Below are 19,186 nucleotides of genomic sequence, written 5' to 3'. Positions count from 1 at the left end.
TCGTTGGAAAGAATAAAAACATATCACTAATCAGTTATCTGTTGGATCAATATTGTTTAGATTTCTTCCAAACAAAAGATTCATCTGTCGCAACAGATGAATGATCTGTTAAATTGTTCACCTGTTGCATCAGATTTTCATAGTTGCATCAGATTTTTAATATGTTGCATCAGATTTTAAAATGAATAGTAAACCGTTGGAAAGAATACAAATAGATCACTAATCAGTTATCTGTTGGATCAATATTGTTTAGATTTCTTCCAAACAAAAGAGTCGTCTGTCGCAACAGATAAATGATCTATAAGATTGTTCACCTGCTGCATTATATTTTCATAGTTGCATCAGATTTTTAACCTGTTACATCATATATTTCATCTATTACATCAGATGTTTCAACTAATGCAATATCATTTCTACCAAGACAAACAACAAACCAACCCAGCAACACCAACATATCACACACACACATACACACTAAGAACATTAACTGTGACAAAAAATTAGTAATAAATTCGAATCAACAGTACGACAACGAGAAGAAGAAATGCAAAAATGCCAGAAATTAAGATTTTATTCAGTCCACATTTCAATACCAGAAGAGTAGTTGGCTCAAGTTTCTATGTTTCTTCATAATTTTTTACCTGTGAAAAAAGAAATGGGAGGACGAAGAACTCAAAATTGTTGTTGCCGGAAAAGTATTCACGTCGATTGACAGTTGAAAGTCGAAAAGGAACTCGCCCGACTATTTGTCACAGAAGGTTGAAGGGAGAAATTTTGCAGAACTGTTGGTTAGGAGAAGCTAGAGAGAGAGAGTGGTTGATTAGGATTGAAGAGGGATGTGGGTTGGGTGATTTGTATTTTTGAAAAGATTAGAAAGGTTTGAAAATATTAATCAAGTCCACAATTAACTTAATCAAGTTTTCTAATGATGTTTGACCCTATCTGTTGGTCAATATCACCAATCCTTCATTCAAGACTTAAAAGACATCTTTCCTTCAATTTTCTCAAGTAAATAAGGATCAAATGAAACGAGAATGAGGGAGTATGATTTAGGACACATAAAAATTGAACAGATTTGAATTTTGAAAGAACATTGACATGTACTACTAGAGAGAGCACGCATAAAATCCTTATAATATCAGCGCATGAACTTCATGCACTTCATTTTCGCCTTTTTCACTTTTTTCTCTATCATCATTCAATTCGTCTGAACTTTCTTCCTTTTTAGGGCTTTCGAATTCTCTGGCGATAATGACATCATCTTCTCTGACTTCATCATCATCATTATTGTCGGAGCTATGGTCATCGGAGATATCGGGGTTCGGTGTTTTACCTGTAGTAGCATTGAAGAGCAAAATTGTGGAGAAGACTCAGGAGAACAGAGTTACGCTTCTCGTCGGTGAAATTGATTGCTTTACTTCACTTTTTCTCAATCTCATTATAGTTATTTTTTTTAATTGATAATCATGATGTGGTGTCCGGGCTAGTTTTGTACACCGTAACTAAATTCACGATTATAATTAAAAGAATAACGATAACGAGATTAAACAAAAGACAAGTACCACAGACACTTTTGAGAAACAATAAATGCAACTCAATTTTTCTAAATCTTCTCAACTATTTTACCCTTTAATGCTGCTACTAGTAAAATAGTGAACGATGACTACGGCGAAGACGATTCTCCTACAACGATGATGATGATAAAGTCGGAGACAATGAAATCTTCACCGAAGAATTTGAAAGCTTTGAAAGGAAGTTCAAGCAAGTTGAACAATGACGGAGAAAGAAGTGAAAAACCCCTATAGAAGGGTATTGTTCCCGCTTGGGTATTTATAGTGGAGTATTTTGCTATAAAGTGCATGGAGTTCACGCGCCGAGATTATGCGGGTTTTGTGCGTACTCTTCCTAATATTACGCGTCAATATTTTTTCAAAATTCAATTTAGTTCAATTTTCTGTCCAAATTCATACTCTCTTCATTCCGTTTTACTCGGTCCTTATTGACTTGATGCTTTCTTTAAGATTTTTTTTGTTAAAAGCTTGTTTTACTAAATTAGTCTAATTAATTATATTTTGAAAACATAAATTTCAATATTATATACTTCATATAATCACTTAGTGATAGATATGGTATTATAATAACACCATAATTTTTTCTTTATTTGTCCATTTTTTTTGGTCCTAATTAATATGTCATTTCTTTTTAAAATTTGAAAAATAAAATAAAATATTACTAAATCATACTCCCTCCATCCAATAATAATTTTCTATGTTGCTAAAAGTAAATATTCAACCATACTTCAATTTGAAAAATTAATGAATGATTTATTCATTTTTACCAATTTAACTCTTAGTTATTAACTATAGTAATTACCCAATACATTTTTAAAGATTGAATTAATTATATTCAAAGGGTGATTTAGTAAAATTATCTCAAATCAATAGTGAAAAAGTATTATTGAACGGGAGAGTATGTCTTCTTTTTTTTTTTGTAATAAAATCTTAGTTCATATTGTCTCTCTTTTTTTTGGTAATAAAATCCTAATTCATATGTCTCTTTTCTTTTGGTAATAATTCTTAATTTAAAATTATTAAATTATTGTGTGTCATAATTTACATGCCTTTTTTTTGGTGATAAAATTCTATTAATTCATATGTGTCTCTTTTTTTGGTAATAAAATCTTAATTCATATTGTCTTTTTTTTATTGGTAATGAAATCATTATTCATATGTCTTTTTTGGGGGTAGTAAAATCTTAATTGAATTTGTTGAATGTCCAAATTCATATGTATTTTTTTGGTAACAAAATTCTACTAATTCATGTGTTTCTTTTGTTTGTTTGTTTTGGTAATAAATCTTAATTTATACTGTCTCTGTTTTTTTTTGTAATAAAATCTTAATTCATATTGTCTCTTTTTTTATTGGTAATGAAATCATAATTCATTTTTCTCTGTTTTTTTTTGGGTTAGTAAAATCTTAATTTGAATTTGTTGAAGTGTCCTAATTTATATGTATTTAAAAAAAAAATCCTACTAATTCACATGTGTTGCTTTTGTGTTTTTTTTTTTTTTTGGCTAATAAAATCTTAATTCATACTGTATCTTTTCTTTTTTTGTTTTTGAATTATTATTGGTAATGAAATCATAATTCATATGCCTCCTTTTTTTTTGTTGTGTGTGGGGGGAGGGGGGGGTTAAAATCTTAATTTGAATTTGTTGAATTTTTTGGTGTCCTAATTTATATGTTTTTTTTATTGTAATAAAAGCCCACTAATTCATATGTGTCTCTTTTATTTGATTCTTCAGGTAATAAATCTTAATTCATATTGTTTTTTTTTGTTGATAAAATTCTAATTCATTTATCTCATTTTCTTTTGGCAGTAAAATCTTAATTCAAATTTGTTGAATTTTGTTTGTCCCAAGTCATATGACTTTTTCTTGATAATAAAATCCTACTAATTCATATGTGTCTGTTCTTTTTTGGTAATAAAATCTTAAATCATATTGTCTTTTTTTTTTTTATAATAAAATCTGAATTTACATGTGACGTTTGTTCTTTTTTCTTTGTAATAAAATCTTAATTCTATTTTGTTGAATTTTTGTGTGTCCTAATTCAAATGTCCTTTTTTTAACAAAATCCTACTAATTTATGTCTCTTTTGACTATTTTTTTTTTGGTAATAAAAGCTTAATATATATATATATAGTAAAGTCTTAAATCATATGTGTCTCTCTTTGTTCTTTTTGGTGATGAAATTCTAATTAATATATATCTTTGTGTAGTAAAATCTTAATTCATATTGTCTCTTTTTTTTTGGGTGATAAAATCTTAATCATATGTCTTGTTTGTTCTTTTTTTTCTTGGTAATAAAATCTTAATTCGAATTTGTTGAATATTTGTGTGTCCTAGTTCAAATGTCCTTTTTTGTAACAAAATCCTACTAATTTATGTCTCTCTTTATTCTTTTCGGTGATGAAATTCTAATTAATATATATATCTTTGTTTAATAAAATCTTAATTCATATTGTCTTTTTTTTTTTGTAATAAAATCTTAATTCATATGTCTCTTTGTTATTTTTTCTTAGAAATTAAATCTTAATTCGGATTTGTTGAATTTATGTGTCCTAATTCATATGTCCTTTTTTAAACAAAATCCTACTAATTTAGGTCTCTTTTGACTATTTTTTTTTTCGGGTAATAAAACCTTAATTCATATATTCTCTTTTGTTTATTTTTTTTGTAATAAAATCTTAAATCATATGTGTTTCTCTTTATTCTTTTTGGTGATGAAATCTTAATTAATATATATCTTTGGTTTATTTGGTGATAAAATCCTTAAATCATGACATTCATTTTTTATGCGTGACAATGTTTTTATTAAAAAATTCGATTTTGTTCAATTTTTATATGTCCTAAAATTCGTGTCTTTTTTTTTGGTATGTAATAAAATCCTACTATTCTATGTGTCTCTTTTTCTGATAATAAAATCCTAACTCATACATATCTCTTTTGTTGTTGTTGTTGTTGTTGTTGTTGTTGTTATTATTATTATTATTTTTGATAATAAAATCTTAATTTATATGTTTATTTATTTTTTTGGTAATAAATCTTAACTCATTTGTATATCTTTTGTGTTTTTTTTTTAATAAAATCTTAATTCATACACGTCTCTCCTTTTTATCTGACTTTGATTTATTTGGTAATAAAATCCTTAAATCACACCTATCATTTCCTAGCACGCCATTGATTTGATTAATTTATTAAAAAAATGTTCTTAACATATGAAAAACAATTTACAAAAATTATTTTTTTGTAATAGAATCTGAATTCATATCTATCATTTTTCTTAAAATGCCATTCGTTTAATAAATACTGGTCAAAATATCCTTAATGTAAGGTAAATGATTTACAAATATCATACATTTATTGATCTAAAAATATTTTTATACTACTTTTTAACTTGAAAATACTTCTTAAACTGTGAAATTATTTAAATTTTGTGTGTTCCTAAATCTAAATTTAGTCCTCCTTTCTTTTTTTTTTTGTGGGGGGGGGGGGGGGGGGGGGGTTTACAATAATATGTGTCCTAATTCATTCATGTATGGTTCACACAATCGACATTAATCAACTAAGGGGTTGTTTGGTAGAGTATATAAGAACAATGCAAAATATAGTGTATTAGTAATACTTGCATTAATAATGTTTGCATTAGTTATGCTTGTATTAGTTATGCATGTATTACTTCTTATACATTATTTGGTTTGATGTATAAGAAATAATACATCTTACATAATTTTTATAAAAAAAATATTTGTTTACAAAAATAACTTTCTTTGATTTTGTACATTTTTTTACAACGAAGTTCTTTTGCCATCTCAAACATAATTAGTATTGTTGAACTAGTATATAGAGGTTTAAGATTAGTTGCAAGACCTTTGTCTTTGCGCATGAAATGTTACGCCAACGAATTAACATAGTCGAAACAAAAAAAAAATCTAAGACGTAAAATTAAGAAATAGTCTAATTTAAAAAAAAAAAAAACTTTTTGAAGACTCTCGAAGTAAAGCAAAAATATGTTACAGTTATTTAAATCAATTATTAATTGTTGTAAATTAAAATGGTGAGAAAAGAAATTGTGAAATGTTTTGAAAAGATTCACTATTACAAATTAAAATACCGAAAAAAAGAATGGTGAAATATCTTAAGAAGAAAATTGAAGGGTATTAAAATCATTTAATAAGTTAATGCATGTGTTTAAAGTCTTTGTATTACTAATACATAGGAAATGGTGTGTATTACTAATACACAATTCAATACACAATAGAGTGTATAACTAATTCTTGCATTAATTTCTACAATATCCACAATATTAAATAACTAAAGAAAATAATAACAGTTAAATTTAGAATTTCAAAACATAATTAACAGGATTGATTTTGTAAAATACACTTCTAAATAATGTTTTCTTAATGGGTGTGTCAAATTAAAAGAGATCAAATAAAATGGAGCGAAGAGAATATATCCAAAAGTGATATAGTAAAATTACTCTATTATTTATAGGGAAAACAACATAAATCCCGACAGTTTATAACTTAATTATAATTTTTTTTTGATATTTTTGCACAATTAATGAAAATTTCGATTTAAGTCTGTCGAGATACAGAATTAGCTTCCAATACATCCAACAAAGATATATATTTCCTTTGTAAAGATACATAATTAGCTTCGATACAATTTTTTCGATTTTGAATTTGTCGAGATACATAACTAACTCCCGATACATCCAACAAAGATTTATTTTTTCATTTGTAAAGATACATAATTAGCTCTCAATACATTTTTTTCCGAATTTGAATCTATCGATATACATAATTAACTCCTGATACATTCAATAAAGATATGTTTTTTCTTTGTAAAGATACATAATCAAATCCCAAAATATTTTTTTGATTTTTGATCTGCCGAGATACATGATTGGCTCTCGATACCTCCAATAAAGATACATTTTTCCTTTGTAAATATACATAATTAGCGTTTGATACATTTTTGTCGATTTTAAATCTATCGAGATACATAATTAACTCTCGATACATCCAACAAAAAATATTTATTTTCTTTGTAAAATTATATAATTAGCTTTCAATATATTTTTTCTCGATTTTTGGTCTGTCGAGATACATAATTAGCTCCCAATACATCCAATAAAGATACATTTCTTTCCTTTGTAAATATACATAATTATCTTGCGATACATTTTTGTCGATTTTGAGTCTGTCGAGATATATAATTAGCTCCCGATACATCCAACAAAGATACATTTTCTCATTTATAAAGATAAATAATTAGTTTCTGATATATTTTTCTCAATTTTAGGCCTGTCGAGGTACATAATTAGCTTCCGATACATCTAATAAATAGTATACATGTTAATTGATTTTTTCGTAATCACTTTATAAGTGTATGGATTTATATTAATGTGATAAGTGAATACGCAAATTTATGTTGTTTTTTAATTTAATATTTATATACCAAGTCAAATCGTATAAGACAACATTACCCTTGAGAAAAAGAAGATATTTGTACAGAGCAATTCTCAACCCTTTATATATATAGTCTCCACCATTTTCAATTTTGGGTTTGTTGAAATACACAATTAGTTTTCGATACACTTAACAAAGATATATTTTTTCTTTGTAAAAATATATAATTAGCTTCTAATATATTTTTGTCAATTTTGAGTCTGTCGAGATACATAATTAGCTCCCGATACATCAAACAAAGATACACTTTTCCTTTATAAAAATGCATAATTAGTTTCTGATATATTTTTGTTGATTTTGGATCTGTCGACACGCATAATTAGTTCCCGATACATCCAACAAAGATACACTTTTCCTTTATAAAAATACATAATTAGCTTTTGATATATTTTTATCGATTTTGGACTTATTGAGATACATAATTAACTTCCAATATATCCAATAAAGATATATTCCCTTCTTCTAAAAAATAATGACCTACTTTCATTTTTAGTCGGTTTAAAAAAGAATAATTTCTTTCCTTTTTTAGCAATTTTTAATTTTTAACTTTTCACATGACATGTTTAAAATCACAAAATTGAAGGATTTTGGTACATTTGCCACATCTTTAATTTACCATCATAAGATTCAAAAGTTTTTTTATTTTTTTAAACTTCGTGTCAAGTCAAACTAGATCATTTTTTTGAAATGGAGGAAGTATATATTTATTGAAATTTTTATAATTACTTTATAAAAATAGAAATTTGTATACAACAACAGCAATATACCCAGACAAAAGTAAAAATTTGTATAAATATGAGTATGATATATTAAGGTAATCACAAGAGTTGGTGTGGTGGTTCAGCACCTCACCCCTTAAGCAAGAGGTTGAGGGTTCGATCCTCACCTCTGGTAAATGGAAAAAATCTGTGGCCAGTTTCTTACCGCTTAATGCACTGATAATAGGAATAGAGGATTAGTCTCACGGCTGTCGAAGATGGGATATCTTGGAAACCAAAAAATAAAATAAAAAATGATATATTAAGGTGCATGGTTTTGTTATTTTTCCTATTTAATATTTGTTACTATATGCCAAGTCAAATAATATAAGACAATATCACCCTTGAGAAAAAGAAGATATTTATAGGGAGCAATTTTCAGCCCTTTATATATATAGTCTTTAAAACCCTAACCTTCGAAAATAAATTCCCCTTTTCGTCTCCTTCTCCAATCGCTCTGTAATTTTTTACAAGGTACGTACGTTTCTCCGGTCGCCTTTCATGGAAATTCTCTTAATTTATACATCAATTTAACGAAAATAGCTGTAAATATTTGTTAATTTTTGAGTTGAGTTGAGCGCAAGCTGGCACGGATACAACGGTAATAGAAAAGAGTAGATATATAGAATATCTGTTAATTTTGTTGTTTGTATATTTTTTTTTGATTTTTTGTCCATTTTTGCCGGCCGAAAGTTTGAATTCAGTTGAAATGTTGTTTAGAGGTAGATCTAGTATAGAATTATAAAAATTGTTTGTCGAAGTTACGAAGTATATATACATTACCTGGTACTTGTTACTGGTGGGAGGTATAAGATAATTATTTTGACGAAAATAGCTATAAATATCTGTTAATTTTTATATTTTTTTTTGGATTTTTTGTTCATTTTTGCTGGGTGAAAAATGTGTTTGAATTGAGTTGAAATGCCGTTTAGAGGTAGATCTAGTATAGAATTAGAAAAATTGTTTTTCGAAGTTACGAAGTATATATACATTACCTGGTACTTGTTATTGGTGGGAGGTATAAGATAATCATTTTGACGAAAATAGCTATAAATATCTGTTAGTTTTCTGTTTTTTTTTGGATTTTTCGTTCATTTTTGCTGGGGGAAGAATGTGTTTGAATTGAGTTGAAATGTTGTTTAGAGGTAGCTCTAGTATAGAATTAGAAAAATTATTTGTTGTAGTTACGAAGTATCTGTTGCTGGTGGAAGGTGTAAGGTATTTTGTGAAATTAGTTGAGGTGAGCGCAAGCTGACACAAATACCACGTTAATAGAAAAAAGTATATACACAGAATATTGTTAATTTTTTGATTTTTGCCAGGCGAAAAATGTGTTTGAGTTCATTATACATTACCTGTTACCGGTGGCGGAACCGCGGAGCCAAGATTTTCACTAGGGGGTTTCAGAAGTGAATGTACGAGCTACCCGGAGGGGCTTCAATATCTACTAACGATACATAAAAAATAATTATAACCTTGCATAAAGATGGCTCCGCAATTGCCTGTTACGTGTTGTTGGTGGGAGGTATAAGGTAAAATAACAACAACATTCCCAATATATTCCCATATTCCCACCAAGTGGGGCCTGGGGAGGGTAGGTGTACGCAGTCCATACCACTACCTCAGAGGTGACTGATTTTAATAGACCCCAGACTCACAATAAAACAGATACAGTAGAAATCAACAATAACAATATCTGATAATACCATAAGCAAGATGCATCAAGTAATACAACAAAAGAAATAGTAATCTAAACTCATACTAACCTACTCTAATCTGCCTCCTCCACAACTTCCTATCTAAGGTTGGATTGGGTTAAAAGAATTTCATCTTGGTAGGTTGTAGCAACTTCTACCTCTGCATTGCCTCTTTTCAAACTGTAGTGTTATGTGTTGTTTGGCCAAGGGTCTTTTGGAAACAATCTCTCTATCTCCATGAGGTAGGTGTAAGGTTTGCGTATGTGCTGCCCACCCTATCCTCCTTGGATCACAAGTGTGGGAGTATGCCGAGCATGTTGTTTACTTGTTTGTTTGTATGCAACTGTGCACCCATTGTGGGTGTGCTCGTATTAAGGAGAGTGTATGCAATTGGTGCGGTGTGGATCGAGCGGAGGCTTGCCTTTGGAGTCTTGTGTGATAGAAAGATACCAATCAAAACTTAAAGGTAAGCTTTGTAAAGTTGTGGTTAGACCGACATTGTTGCAAGGGGTAGAGTGTTGTCTAGTCAAAATCTTTCATGTTCAAAAGATGCATGTTGCGGAGATGAGGATGTTGAGGTGAATGTGTGGGCATACTAGGTGCGATAAGATTAGGAATGAGGATATTCGAGATAAAGTGGGAATGACCTTTGTGGTGGACAAGATGAGGGAAGTGGGATTGAGATGGTTTGGACATATGAAGGGTCAATGTGAAAATGTGAATAGACCTTGGTGAGGAGGTGTGAGAGGTTGAATATAGTAGGCATGAGGAGAGGTAGAGGTAGACTGAAGAATTATTGGGAGAGGTGATTATATGGGTAATGAACCAGCTTCAGGTAGTCTTGCTTGTGATAAGTATCATAATATGTTGTTTATTGTATTTCAATTATCAAATTACGTTGTTGTTTTTGTTTCTTTCTTGTAGACTTTGCACTGTTTTTCTTATTAGTTGCTATATTTTCTTCACCGTCTCCTGCTTCTTTGTAATTGAATTTGTTGCACTTGAGACGAGGGTCGTCTCCTGCTTCTTTGCAATTGAATTTGTTGCACTTGAGCCGAAGGTCTTTCTGAAACACGGTCTCTACCTCCACGAGGTAGTGATAAGGTCTGTGTACACTCTACCTTCCACATACCTCACTTGTGGGATTTCACTGGGTATGTTGTTGTGTTCTATGGAATATGTTTTCTAGGACAATAAGTGAGTTTTTATGTATTTTCTTGTGTTCAGTACTCTAGTAACAAATATTATTCTAAAAGTATTTGTGTATAATCTAACAAACAATATGTCAGGTGGGGGTGTGGGATGGTGGAGATAGGGCTAGAGGAGATGGGAGTGAAGATGAGGTGTATTGTGAAAGGTGGGGAGGACACCATCAATGTGGAATGCCACTTACCCTACTTTCATTGGCAAGTCACTTTCCTTATTTGTAAGAAGCTTGTTTTCCTAAAAACTATTTTCCGAAATTTTTGACCAAACAAACACGGCGCATCTCCGGCTTATGGAGCACATGATCCTAGATAGGAAAATATGGAGTGTCAGAATTAGGATAGAAGGTTAGTAGATAGCAATCGTTGTAGCACCTTTAGGTGGGGGAGATTGGGGGCTAGTATGTTAAGTACTTGTGTAGTATCTTCTACTTGGTTTATTGTTACATTTTTTTCTTTTTTTCCTTTTTAAGGCGGGTCCATCTTGGCTGAGTAGTCTTTCTGGATTTCCCTTTTAGTTGTGTTATATTTTGTTTGGGTACTGCCATATTTTCTTGCATCATGTCTTGTTTTTTCATTCTTTTGAGCCGACTGTCCAACAGAAACAGCCTGTCTACCCCACATGGTTAGAAGTAAGGTCTTTGTACATCTTACCTTCCCCAAACCCCACTTGTGGGATATTATACTGGGTATGTTGTTGTTTGTTGAACATGAGAGAATCGAAACACCCCCCCCCCCCCCCCACACCAAACACACCGTATATATATGTGATTGCACCATTTTTGTTGCTCAAGTTCTGTTTTTGTGACTCAAGTTCTTTTTGGATTTTATAAAAATTTTGTTTCTCAGGTGGGTTTTAATTGTAATTTTTTTGGACTTTTTTTTAGGAACAATGAGTCGTTCAAGCAGGACGATATATGTTGGTAATCTTCCTGGTGATATTCGTGAGCGAGAAGTGGAGGATTTATTCTACAAGGTCTGTGTTGTCATTTACTAATGTCCAGTTTATTTGATTCCTAAACGTGAATGTGTGTCGTGTGCAACTGTAGTATGGCCCAATAGCGCATATTGATCTGAAGATTCCACCAAGACCCCCTGGTTATGCTTTTGTTGAGGTGAGTTTTAGCTGCACTGGCTAAAATGAATTTCATTAGATATTCCCTTCTTAAACTTTAAGCTATTTTGACATCGTTTTGTTGGAAATATTAACAGTTTGAAGAGGCTCGCGATGCTGATGATGCTATTCGTGGGCGTGATGGCTATGATTTTGATGGGCATCGCTTGAGAGTTAGAACTAACTCTTAATAGCTTATAGGACGCACACCTATGAATCAACTATATGTGTGACTTTGCATTTTGCTGAATTAGGGTTTCCAGTTCATGTCGTAATTGCATTTTCGTTGACCTTAGTGTTTCACCTAAACTCTTATGTTTCGTCATTTAAATGCTTGACCCAAATTAGTTTGGATCAGTTGTATAAAATCATCTGTGTCAATTCCACTTTATTCAGGTCTATTTCTTTTCAATAGCAGTCTGTCTTTCAAGGCACATTAACACATCTAATGCTTATAATACACCTAAATCTAAATAGTTTTCTTTGTTGAGGTGCTTCAGCCTTTTGAAATTGTTACATATCGTGTATATTTACACAGGTTGAACTTGCACATGGTGGGCGTGGTAACTCATCGTCAAATGATCGTTATAATAGTGGCTATAACAGTGGCCGTAATAATCACAAATTTGGAGCGCCTAAGCGTACTGAGTTTCGAGGCATGTTTATTATTAATGTGCTTGCCTTGTATTCTTTACTGCATTTCATGCCTTTTGATCTAATTCACTTGTTTATTTTCAGTTATGGTTACTGGATTGCCCCCGTCAGCGTCCTGGCAGGATCTCAAGGTGAGTGGTGTCTGAGCAGTAAATTATAAGGGCCATGGTGAAAAGTGATCCTCCTTTTTCAGTATTTATCTTCTAATCGGCTAACTTCTGAATATTGGTATTCTGTGTTACTTATGTAGGATCATATGCGTCGAGCTGGGGATGTTTGTTTCTCACAAGTTTTCCGTGGGAAGAGTGGGAGTGGTAAGATGATAGAGAACACATACTAGTTTTATGCTCCTCTTGTTTGTCTTTTAGGTTATTTGAAGTTTTTTTTTCTAAAGCTATACCAAAGAAGCTTGCCTATATCAGGAACCAATACAGTTGCCCTTTCTCTTTTCTTTTCTTCTTTCTCCGTATTTCTTTTGGGTTTTCTTATTTGAGGAAGGGTGGGATTAGAATGGTCTATGATCCGTTGATTTGAAAATAGTAATTTAGTTTTTAGTTGCTGGATAACTTGTTGCTCAAGTGTTTTGGTGGTTGTAAAACTTGCGGTCTTGAATTAGCTGTTTATCTTTCCTTATGCAAGTAAAAAAGCTTTCTTAGAGTAGAAGCCTTTGCTAAATATGCTTTGTTGAATATAACTGTGGTTCATCATTGGGTCTTCAAGTCTGTCTTTTCCCCTTCTCATAACAGTAATATTATCTTCTCTGACCGAGTCAAAACTATTTTGTTCTATGGCCTGTGGATAGATGATACCAGTGTGTGATGATTAAAAAGTTTTGGGCTGTGGTTGAGACTACAAAGTTGCTGAACGATACAGTAACTTGCAATTAAGTATATATTTTTAATGACTTTTGGCTTTAGTTTATACTATAATGTTTAGCCAACTTGGCTGGATTAAAGTGACATCGTCCCTCAGTTTGGATGGGATTCTGGGTGCTATTGCTAATCCTGGCCAGGGTTGATATATTATATCCTTCGGCTGAAGCTTATAGTTGTACATCATCATTCAAAACATAATTCTATCTGTTCAGGTTAGAAAACTATACAAGTGCTCTCTTTTGCTGCCACAGCAATATAACAAAGCAAGAAAGAACAACAGAAAGTTAAAAGAGTATTTCATCAAGAAGACGCAAATGAAGAAACTTACAGAAAAATATTGGAGTAGGAAGGCATAAAACAAAAAGCAGGGAACAAGAAAATAGAGCCGAAAAAGAGAAAAATGAGGAAAATCTAAAAGAAAGTTTTGGTTTGGGGTTGAGGAAGGCAGTAATGATTCAACCCAGGTGATGTAGAAGATTAGATTAGTCTTTTTGGGACATTGTTGTAGGGGAAAGTGGGAGTTCCATGGACGAAAAGGAGAAAAGATAGAAGGAAGAGAAGAGTTTATTTTTCATTTTCTCGTCCAATGTGTAGACTTAACAAGCCGAAGATGGAACTTTGACTCAAAAAATAAAAAAACAAGCCCAAGATGGAACTTCTGGTGTGTGGACAATGTAATATGGGGGCTCATCATTGGATATGCCAAGAATAGGAGTGGGTCTGACTCTGATACCATACCATTTTAAGAAGTGGACAGTTGGACCTATCTGAACTCTAAAAAGTAGGTCATGAGGTGAAGGTCTGCCCAAGACCATTTGAGGAGATAACCCTCGTTCAGTCAACGTGGGGCACTTAACACATCCAAACTGTTTGCACAAAGTAGAGGTTCTCCAAGATTGACTTCCCTGCCTTTGTTACCTTCTGCCCGTGCATGCTGATGGTCTCCTTCAGTGGTCTAGGAACTACCCATAGTACTATAGCTTGCCAAAAAGATTTTACAATAAAGTCCAGTTCTTGCAGTTCCACGACTGTTTTCGCAGATAAAATATCTGTTGTGTTAGGCTATAGCCTTTTGCAGGATGTCTTTTGTCTGACTTAGGGGTTTGCTTTGCTCTTCCATAACTTTTGCACTGTCCAGCTTCTTACTCTGCTCTTGCATGATTTGGAGCGTTCGTATCACGAGCTTACTATGAACTCCGAATTATGAGCAAGCCCTCAAAAGAGTAAATTGCTGCAATCTTAGTTAATATCTTCAGGGTTTAAATATAAGGAAATGCTTGCACTTTTCTCTTTGTTGGTGGGGATGTGCCAACTTTTCCATCAAATACATTATCTGATTGCTACCAAGAAGGAAATTAACTTGTGGTCTACAGTAGAATTCGATATTTTACTCCTACGTTAGGGATTTGAAATTCTTTTCAATCTCTTGAAGCTGCTCTAGATGACCTTAGTGCCAGATCACTCTCTTTTTTCCCCTTCCTTCAATTTTTCAGTTAGCTTCCTATTTAGGTTTTACATGGAAAATTGTCATCATTTTGCCAGGATGAATATACTTGAACCTTTAAATTTAACACAGTTAATCCACAGGATTTTTTGAGACACTAACATATGAGGAATTTAATAGTTGACTTTACCCCAATTAAACTATGGAATTTAATAAGGTGATCATCACTCAAAATCTAGGACCAGCTGAGACTTATTGGATAGTTAAAGATTGTAGTTGCGCGTTAAATGGCCTGAAGGTATAGCTGAGCAGGTTAAGGGCCTGTTGAAAGTATTGTGCTTCAGATTTCTCTTTCTTCTGTTTATGAAATATGTGATGCCTTTCTTTGAAATAATTTTCTTATGCTTCTGCTCAATTTTCATTGTGTCAAGCACCCTAATCTCGCTATGACTTGTTAATTTACTCTCCTTAATTAATTCCTTTGTGGCCGATGGTGCGCTGACAATAGTTTTGCTTCCTCTTCAGAGACCTCTGGGACCACTGGGATTGTGGATTACACCAACTATGATGACATGAAATATGCTGTAAGTTCTCTTTTTTCTTATGCTGTATGTTGTCCTCAACCTCTAGTTCAAGATATTTGAAATACATTTATGCTCGACTAATAAGTGCAATAATGTTCTTTGTATGTAGATAAAAAAACTTGATGAATCTGAGTTTCGGAATGCTTTTTCTCGTTCAACAATTCGAGTATGATTTGATTTATAATTCACATACTTTAGTTATAGGCTGCACAATGCCTTTTCTTTTGTTATTCTATACCATATTGCTGCTTCATCTTATGTAGGTGAAAGAACATGATTCTAGAGGCCGCAGCCGCAGCCGTTCTTACTCGAGAGGAAAGAGTGGTAGTCGTAGCCGCAGTCGAAGCTACAGCCGTAGCAGGAGCAGAAGGTGTGGATAATACAATTTGCAGATTCTATAGCTACTTCACTTTTTAATGCTAGTATGGATCTCATTGCTGTACTCTTTCCTAGCAGCAAATCTCCTAAAGCTAAATCGTCAAAGCGTGCAAGATCTCGTTCTAGATCTGTCTCTTCTCAGCCCCTTTCTGGGTTGAAAGGACGCTCTGTGTCAAGGTAATTTCCTTCACTGATTATGTGCTCTACCCATTTTGTTGTTGGAGCAGGTTATGTAAAAGTAGCATCTAGTACAAGGTTAATATATAATTTTATGCAAGCCAAGAACTTATTTATCAGTTCATTTGAATCATTTTAATCTTTTTGTTTTGAGAGGTACTTGTGAATTAACTGTTTCATCCCGCACCTCGTCCATACACAATAAATCATGTATATTGCATTTGAACGTTAAGCTTCTAAATCCCTTATTCAGTTTGGATCGTTGCCGTCCTTTCAAAATTGTAAATGGAATTTTTGGAAATTTGTTAAGATCCTAGATCTATGTGCAGTGGCTCAGTGATTACTTGTCATTAACGAATGTCCTGCTCATAGTTTAGTTTCAAAGTGGCCTTATATCATGGTAAGGTATAATTCTGCATCCTCTTTTTTTAGGGAGTGCCATAGAGATACGTAATATGTTAATTTAATTCCTGCTTCAGGGTGTCTTTATCCAAAAAAAAAATTTCGTTCCGCTTCAGGGTGAAGGATAATCTTGAATTTGAAGCAATGTAAAGCCATTTGATAAACAAAACAAGTTTCGGAACATCATAGTGCTGTGCACCTTTTAAGAGTTCTGTACTTCTGTTTTTGGTGCATAGGATTTTTTTTTTTTAAACCATGCTGTTTAGATTTTGTCTGTCGTTGCAGCATCTGCTATTGAATGTATGGTCAACTGGTCATTCAGTTATGAATAGATGTCTTTATACTGCGTTTTTAGAATCCATTAGAAACAAAATAGTTGTTGGGTGTTGGATTTAGAAGTTGGATGTTCCTATGCTTCTTGTTACTTTGGCATTTTGGGAACATTGGATTTTGTTTTTGTTGTTGTAAAGGTACCATCATTTATTATTTTGTAAATATGAGAAATCACATTGTTGGTTTTTCTAGATATTGGATATATACGAGGATCTTGGAATGCATATTAGGATCTTGAGTGGATATGGTCTTGCCTACAACAAATATTGTTGTGGAGGTATGCTGTTTTCCAGATGGCAACTTCGGAATCTTTTATAGTGTCTCTCCTCTAATGAGCATCATGAAATGTCCATCGATGCTTAGATTGGGAACAAGAAGATCATGGATTTTGATGGTCAAGCTGGACTTTCATACTAACTTCACTTTGAATTTTGGGTTCGCCATCTGCCAAGCTTAATAAGACACTAATCGGTTCTTTTACTTCCTGTTAATTAGTCTTCAAACAGCACAAACTTAAATTATTGACTAGACCTCTTCCTTAACTAGGTAACTTGCATGGATTCATACTTGTCATTGTTTTCTCTTTGGGATGGTGAAATGATTACGGATTTCTGCATATCTACTTTGCTTATGGTCACTCCGACGTGGAAGTGGCATCAAGGCAGTTGGATGAAAGTAGAAGGTTGGATATTAAATTGAGTTGTTTCTGGACATTTTGCAGATCTCCATCAAGATCCAGATCCCCAGTACCATCTGTAAGTCAAATATCTCTTCTGAAATAAATGGAAACCCGGAAATATAGAACCATTTGTCTTGTTATATTTGTATTAAGTTCTATGATTACGTTCTCTCTTTCCTTGGAATCCTCTGTTTGTTGGCATTTTATATTTGACTGGATTGGTCACAGCGCCCAAAGCGTGCGAGCAAAAGCCCAAAACCTCGCGATTCCAGGAGAAGCAAGAGCTTGAGTAAAAGCCCAGAACCGCGCAATTCCAGGAGAAGCAAGAGCCTGAGTAAAAGCCCAGAACCGCGCAATTCCAGGAGAAGCAAGAGCCTGAGTAAAAGCCCAGAACCACGCAACTCCAGGCGTAGCCACAGCAGGAGCAAAAGCCCCAAACCACACAATTCCAAGCGAAGCCAGAGTAGGAGCAGGAGCCGCAGCCGGAGTCGCAGTGGGAGTTTGTCAAGGTCCTCTTGCTCATCTGGCTTTTTTGTAGATTAATGAACCTTCATTCGGTTACTCTATGCTACAACACCTACAATAACTATTTTCTCGACTTTTGATTACAATTTTACAGATGAGCTGTGTTGGATGAAAAGCTGTTACTGAGATCGAGAGCGCGATTGTGCCTGAAGATAGCTGAGCGGAGCTTTTAGCGTCACCTTTTCCTTTAAGCATCTGAACTTCTTGGACCAGAACCAAATTGGAACTAAAACTGTATACCTTTGCTTCTCTCTTTACTTCGGAAGATTGCAGTATTTTAGTATTGATAAAAGACCTTTTGCAGCATGTATGATGGTTAGAACCGAAAATCCTGTTTCGGAATTCTTCAGATTTTGTTGTTTGTTTCCTGCAGGTGAATGCTATTTATATTATGACATTGTTTGCAGTCTGTGGCTTTTATGTTCTTGTCTTGGTTTGTTCTGTTTTGCTGGTGGCGTCGCGTCTTCTCGTAGCACCTTGCCCTATATAACTGTGATCTTTGTTTGAACAACAATAGGTTTTTGTTTCCCCACATGTTCTATAATATGATTCATAATGCAGAGGAGCAGGTTCACATCGAATTGTTGCAATCATAGGAATGTGTGGAGGACGAGGATTAGGGTACACGGTTAGTGGTAGGAGTGCATTTTTACTAATAGGAAGGAGTGCTAAGTGTGTAGTAGTGCTTGGGGTCATAGTGTTATGCATGTGTCCTGTAGTTTCTTCTCGTTTGTGGTGGTTAGGTGTTGGTGTTGGTTTCGATTAGATAGTTTATAGTATTAGTGTCTTGTTTCTTGTATCATTCTGTTGTGTGTGCTTATATTTTGTTGTTATATTTGTATTTGTCCTGAGCCGAGGTCTATCGGAAACAACCTCTCTCTACCTCATCTGAGGTAGTGGTATGGACGGTGTACAATTTACCCTTCCCCGGACCCCAATGCACTGAGAATGTTGTTGTAGGATGTAGTTCGTTCATCAAAGGGTTGAGCTTTTATGGACTTTGTCGAGGGTCTTTCAGAAACAACCTCTCTACCTTCGCGAAGGTCGGGGTAAAGGCTTTGTATTCTCTCCAAGACTACTTGTGAAGTTAGGCATGTTGTTGTATCCATTCCATGCCCCAATGAGAAACGTAACGGACAACATCTACGCCAGTGGCGGCGCCAGGATTTTCATTGAGGGGGTTCAGGAGTAAACATACGAACCAGCCGAAAGGAGTTCAACATCTACCATCTTATTTCATACATAACATTGTGATTTTTAGCAACATGTTATACAATTGATCACATATTTGTAATCTTTAAAATTTATTCAGTAGGACAAGAA

The 19,186-nt window shown here is 33.2% G+C and overlaps 1 protein-coding gene across 2 annotated transcripts; it reads left to right on the top strand.

The window, feature by feature from the left end:
• The first annotated feature begins 8,131 nt into the window (after positions 1 to 8,131).
• Positions 8,132 to 18,272, top strand: LOC107873718 (serine/arginine-rich splicing factor SR30-like). Of its 2 annotated transcripts, none has more exons than XM_016720656.2 (14): positions 8,132 to 8,270; positions 11,586 to 11,674; positions 11,748 to 11,813; positions 11,911 to 11,985; positions 12,351 to 12,468; positions 12,551 to 12,597; positions 12,717 to 12,780; positions 15,311 to 15,369; positions 15,479 to 15,535; positions 15,633 to 15,739; positions 15,826 to 15,924; positions 17,381 to 17,414; positions 17,567 to 17,847; positions 17,958 to 18,272. In XM_016720656.2, the coding sequence occupies exons 2-14, from the start codon at positions 11,591 to 11,593 to the stop codon at positions 17,959 to 17,961; spliced, it is 1,095 nt and encodes a 364-aa protein (XP_016576142.2). In that variant the 5' UTR covers positions 8,132 to 8,270; positions 11,586 to 11,590; the 3' UTR covers positions 17,962 to 18,272. The 2 variants fall into 2 exon arrangements, with proteins under 2 accessions (XP_016576142.2, XP_047269352.1); XM_047413396.1 differs by lacking the exon at positions 8,132 to 8,270 and adding an exon at positions 10,788 to 10,899.
• The last annotated feature ends 914 nt before the right edge of the window (positions 18,273 to 19,186 follow it).

This window comes from Capsicum annuum, chromosome 6, assembly GCF_002878395.1.
Source record: "Capsicum annuum cultivar UCD-10X-F1 chromosome 6, UCD10Xv1.1, whole genome shotgun sequence".
In the NCBI taxonomy this organism is placed as follows: domain Eukaryota; kingdom Viridiplantae; phylum Streptophyta; class Magnoliopsida; order Solanales; family Solanaceae; genus Capsicum; species Capsicum annuum.
The sequence above is the reverse complement of the archived record's forward strand: the minus strand, read 5'-3'. Positions and strand labels throughout refer to the sequence as shown.

Excerpts from the sequence above, each read along its gene's own strand:
- LOC107873718 (XM_047413396.1), top strand. The coding sequence starts at position 10,869 with ATGTGGAATGCCACTTACCCTACTTTCATTG. Across the intron at positions 11,675-11,747 it reads TGGAGGATTTATTCTACAAG|TATGGCCCAATAGCGCATAT; the intron begins GTCTGTGTTGTC and ends GTGCAACTGTAG. Across the intron at positions 15,925-17,380 it reads AAAGGACGCTCTGTGTCAAG|ATCTCCATCAAGATCCAGAT; the intron begins GTAATTTCCTTC and ends GACATTTTGCAG.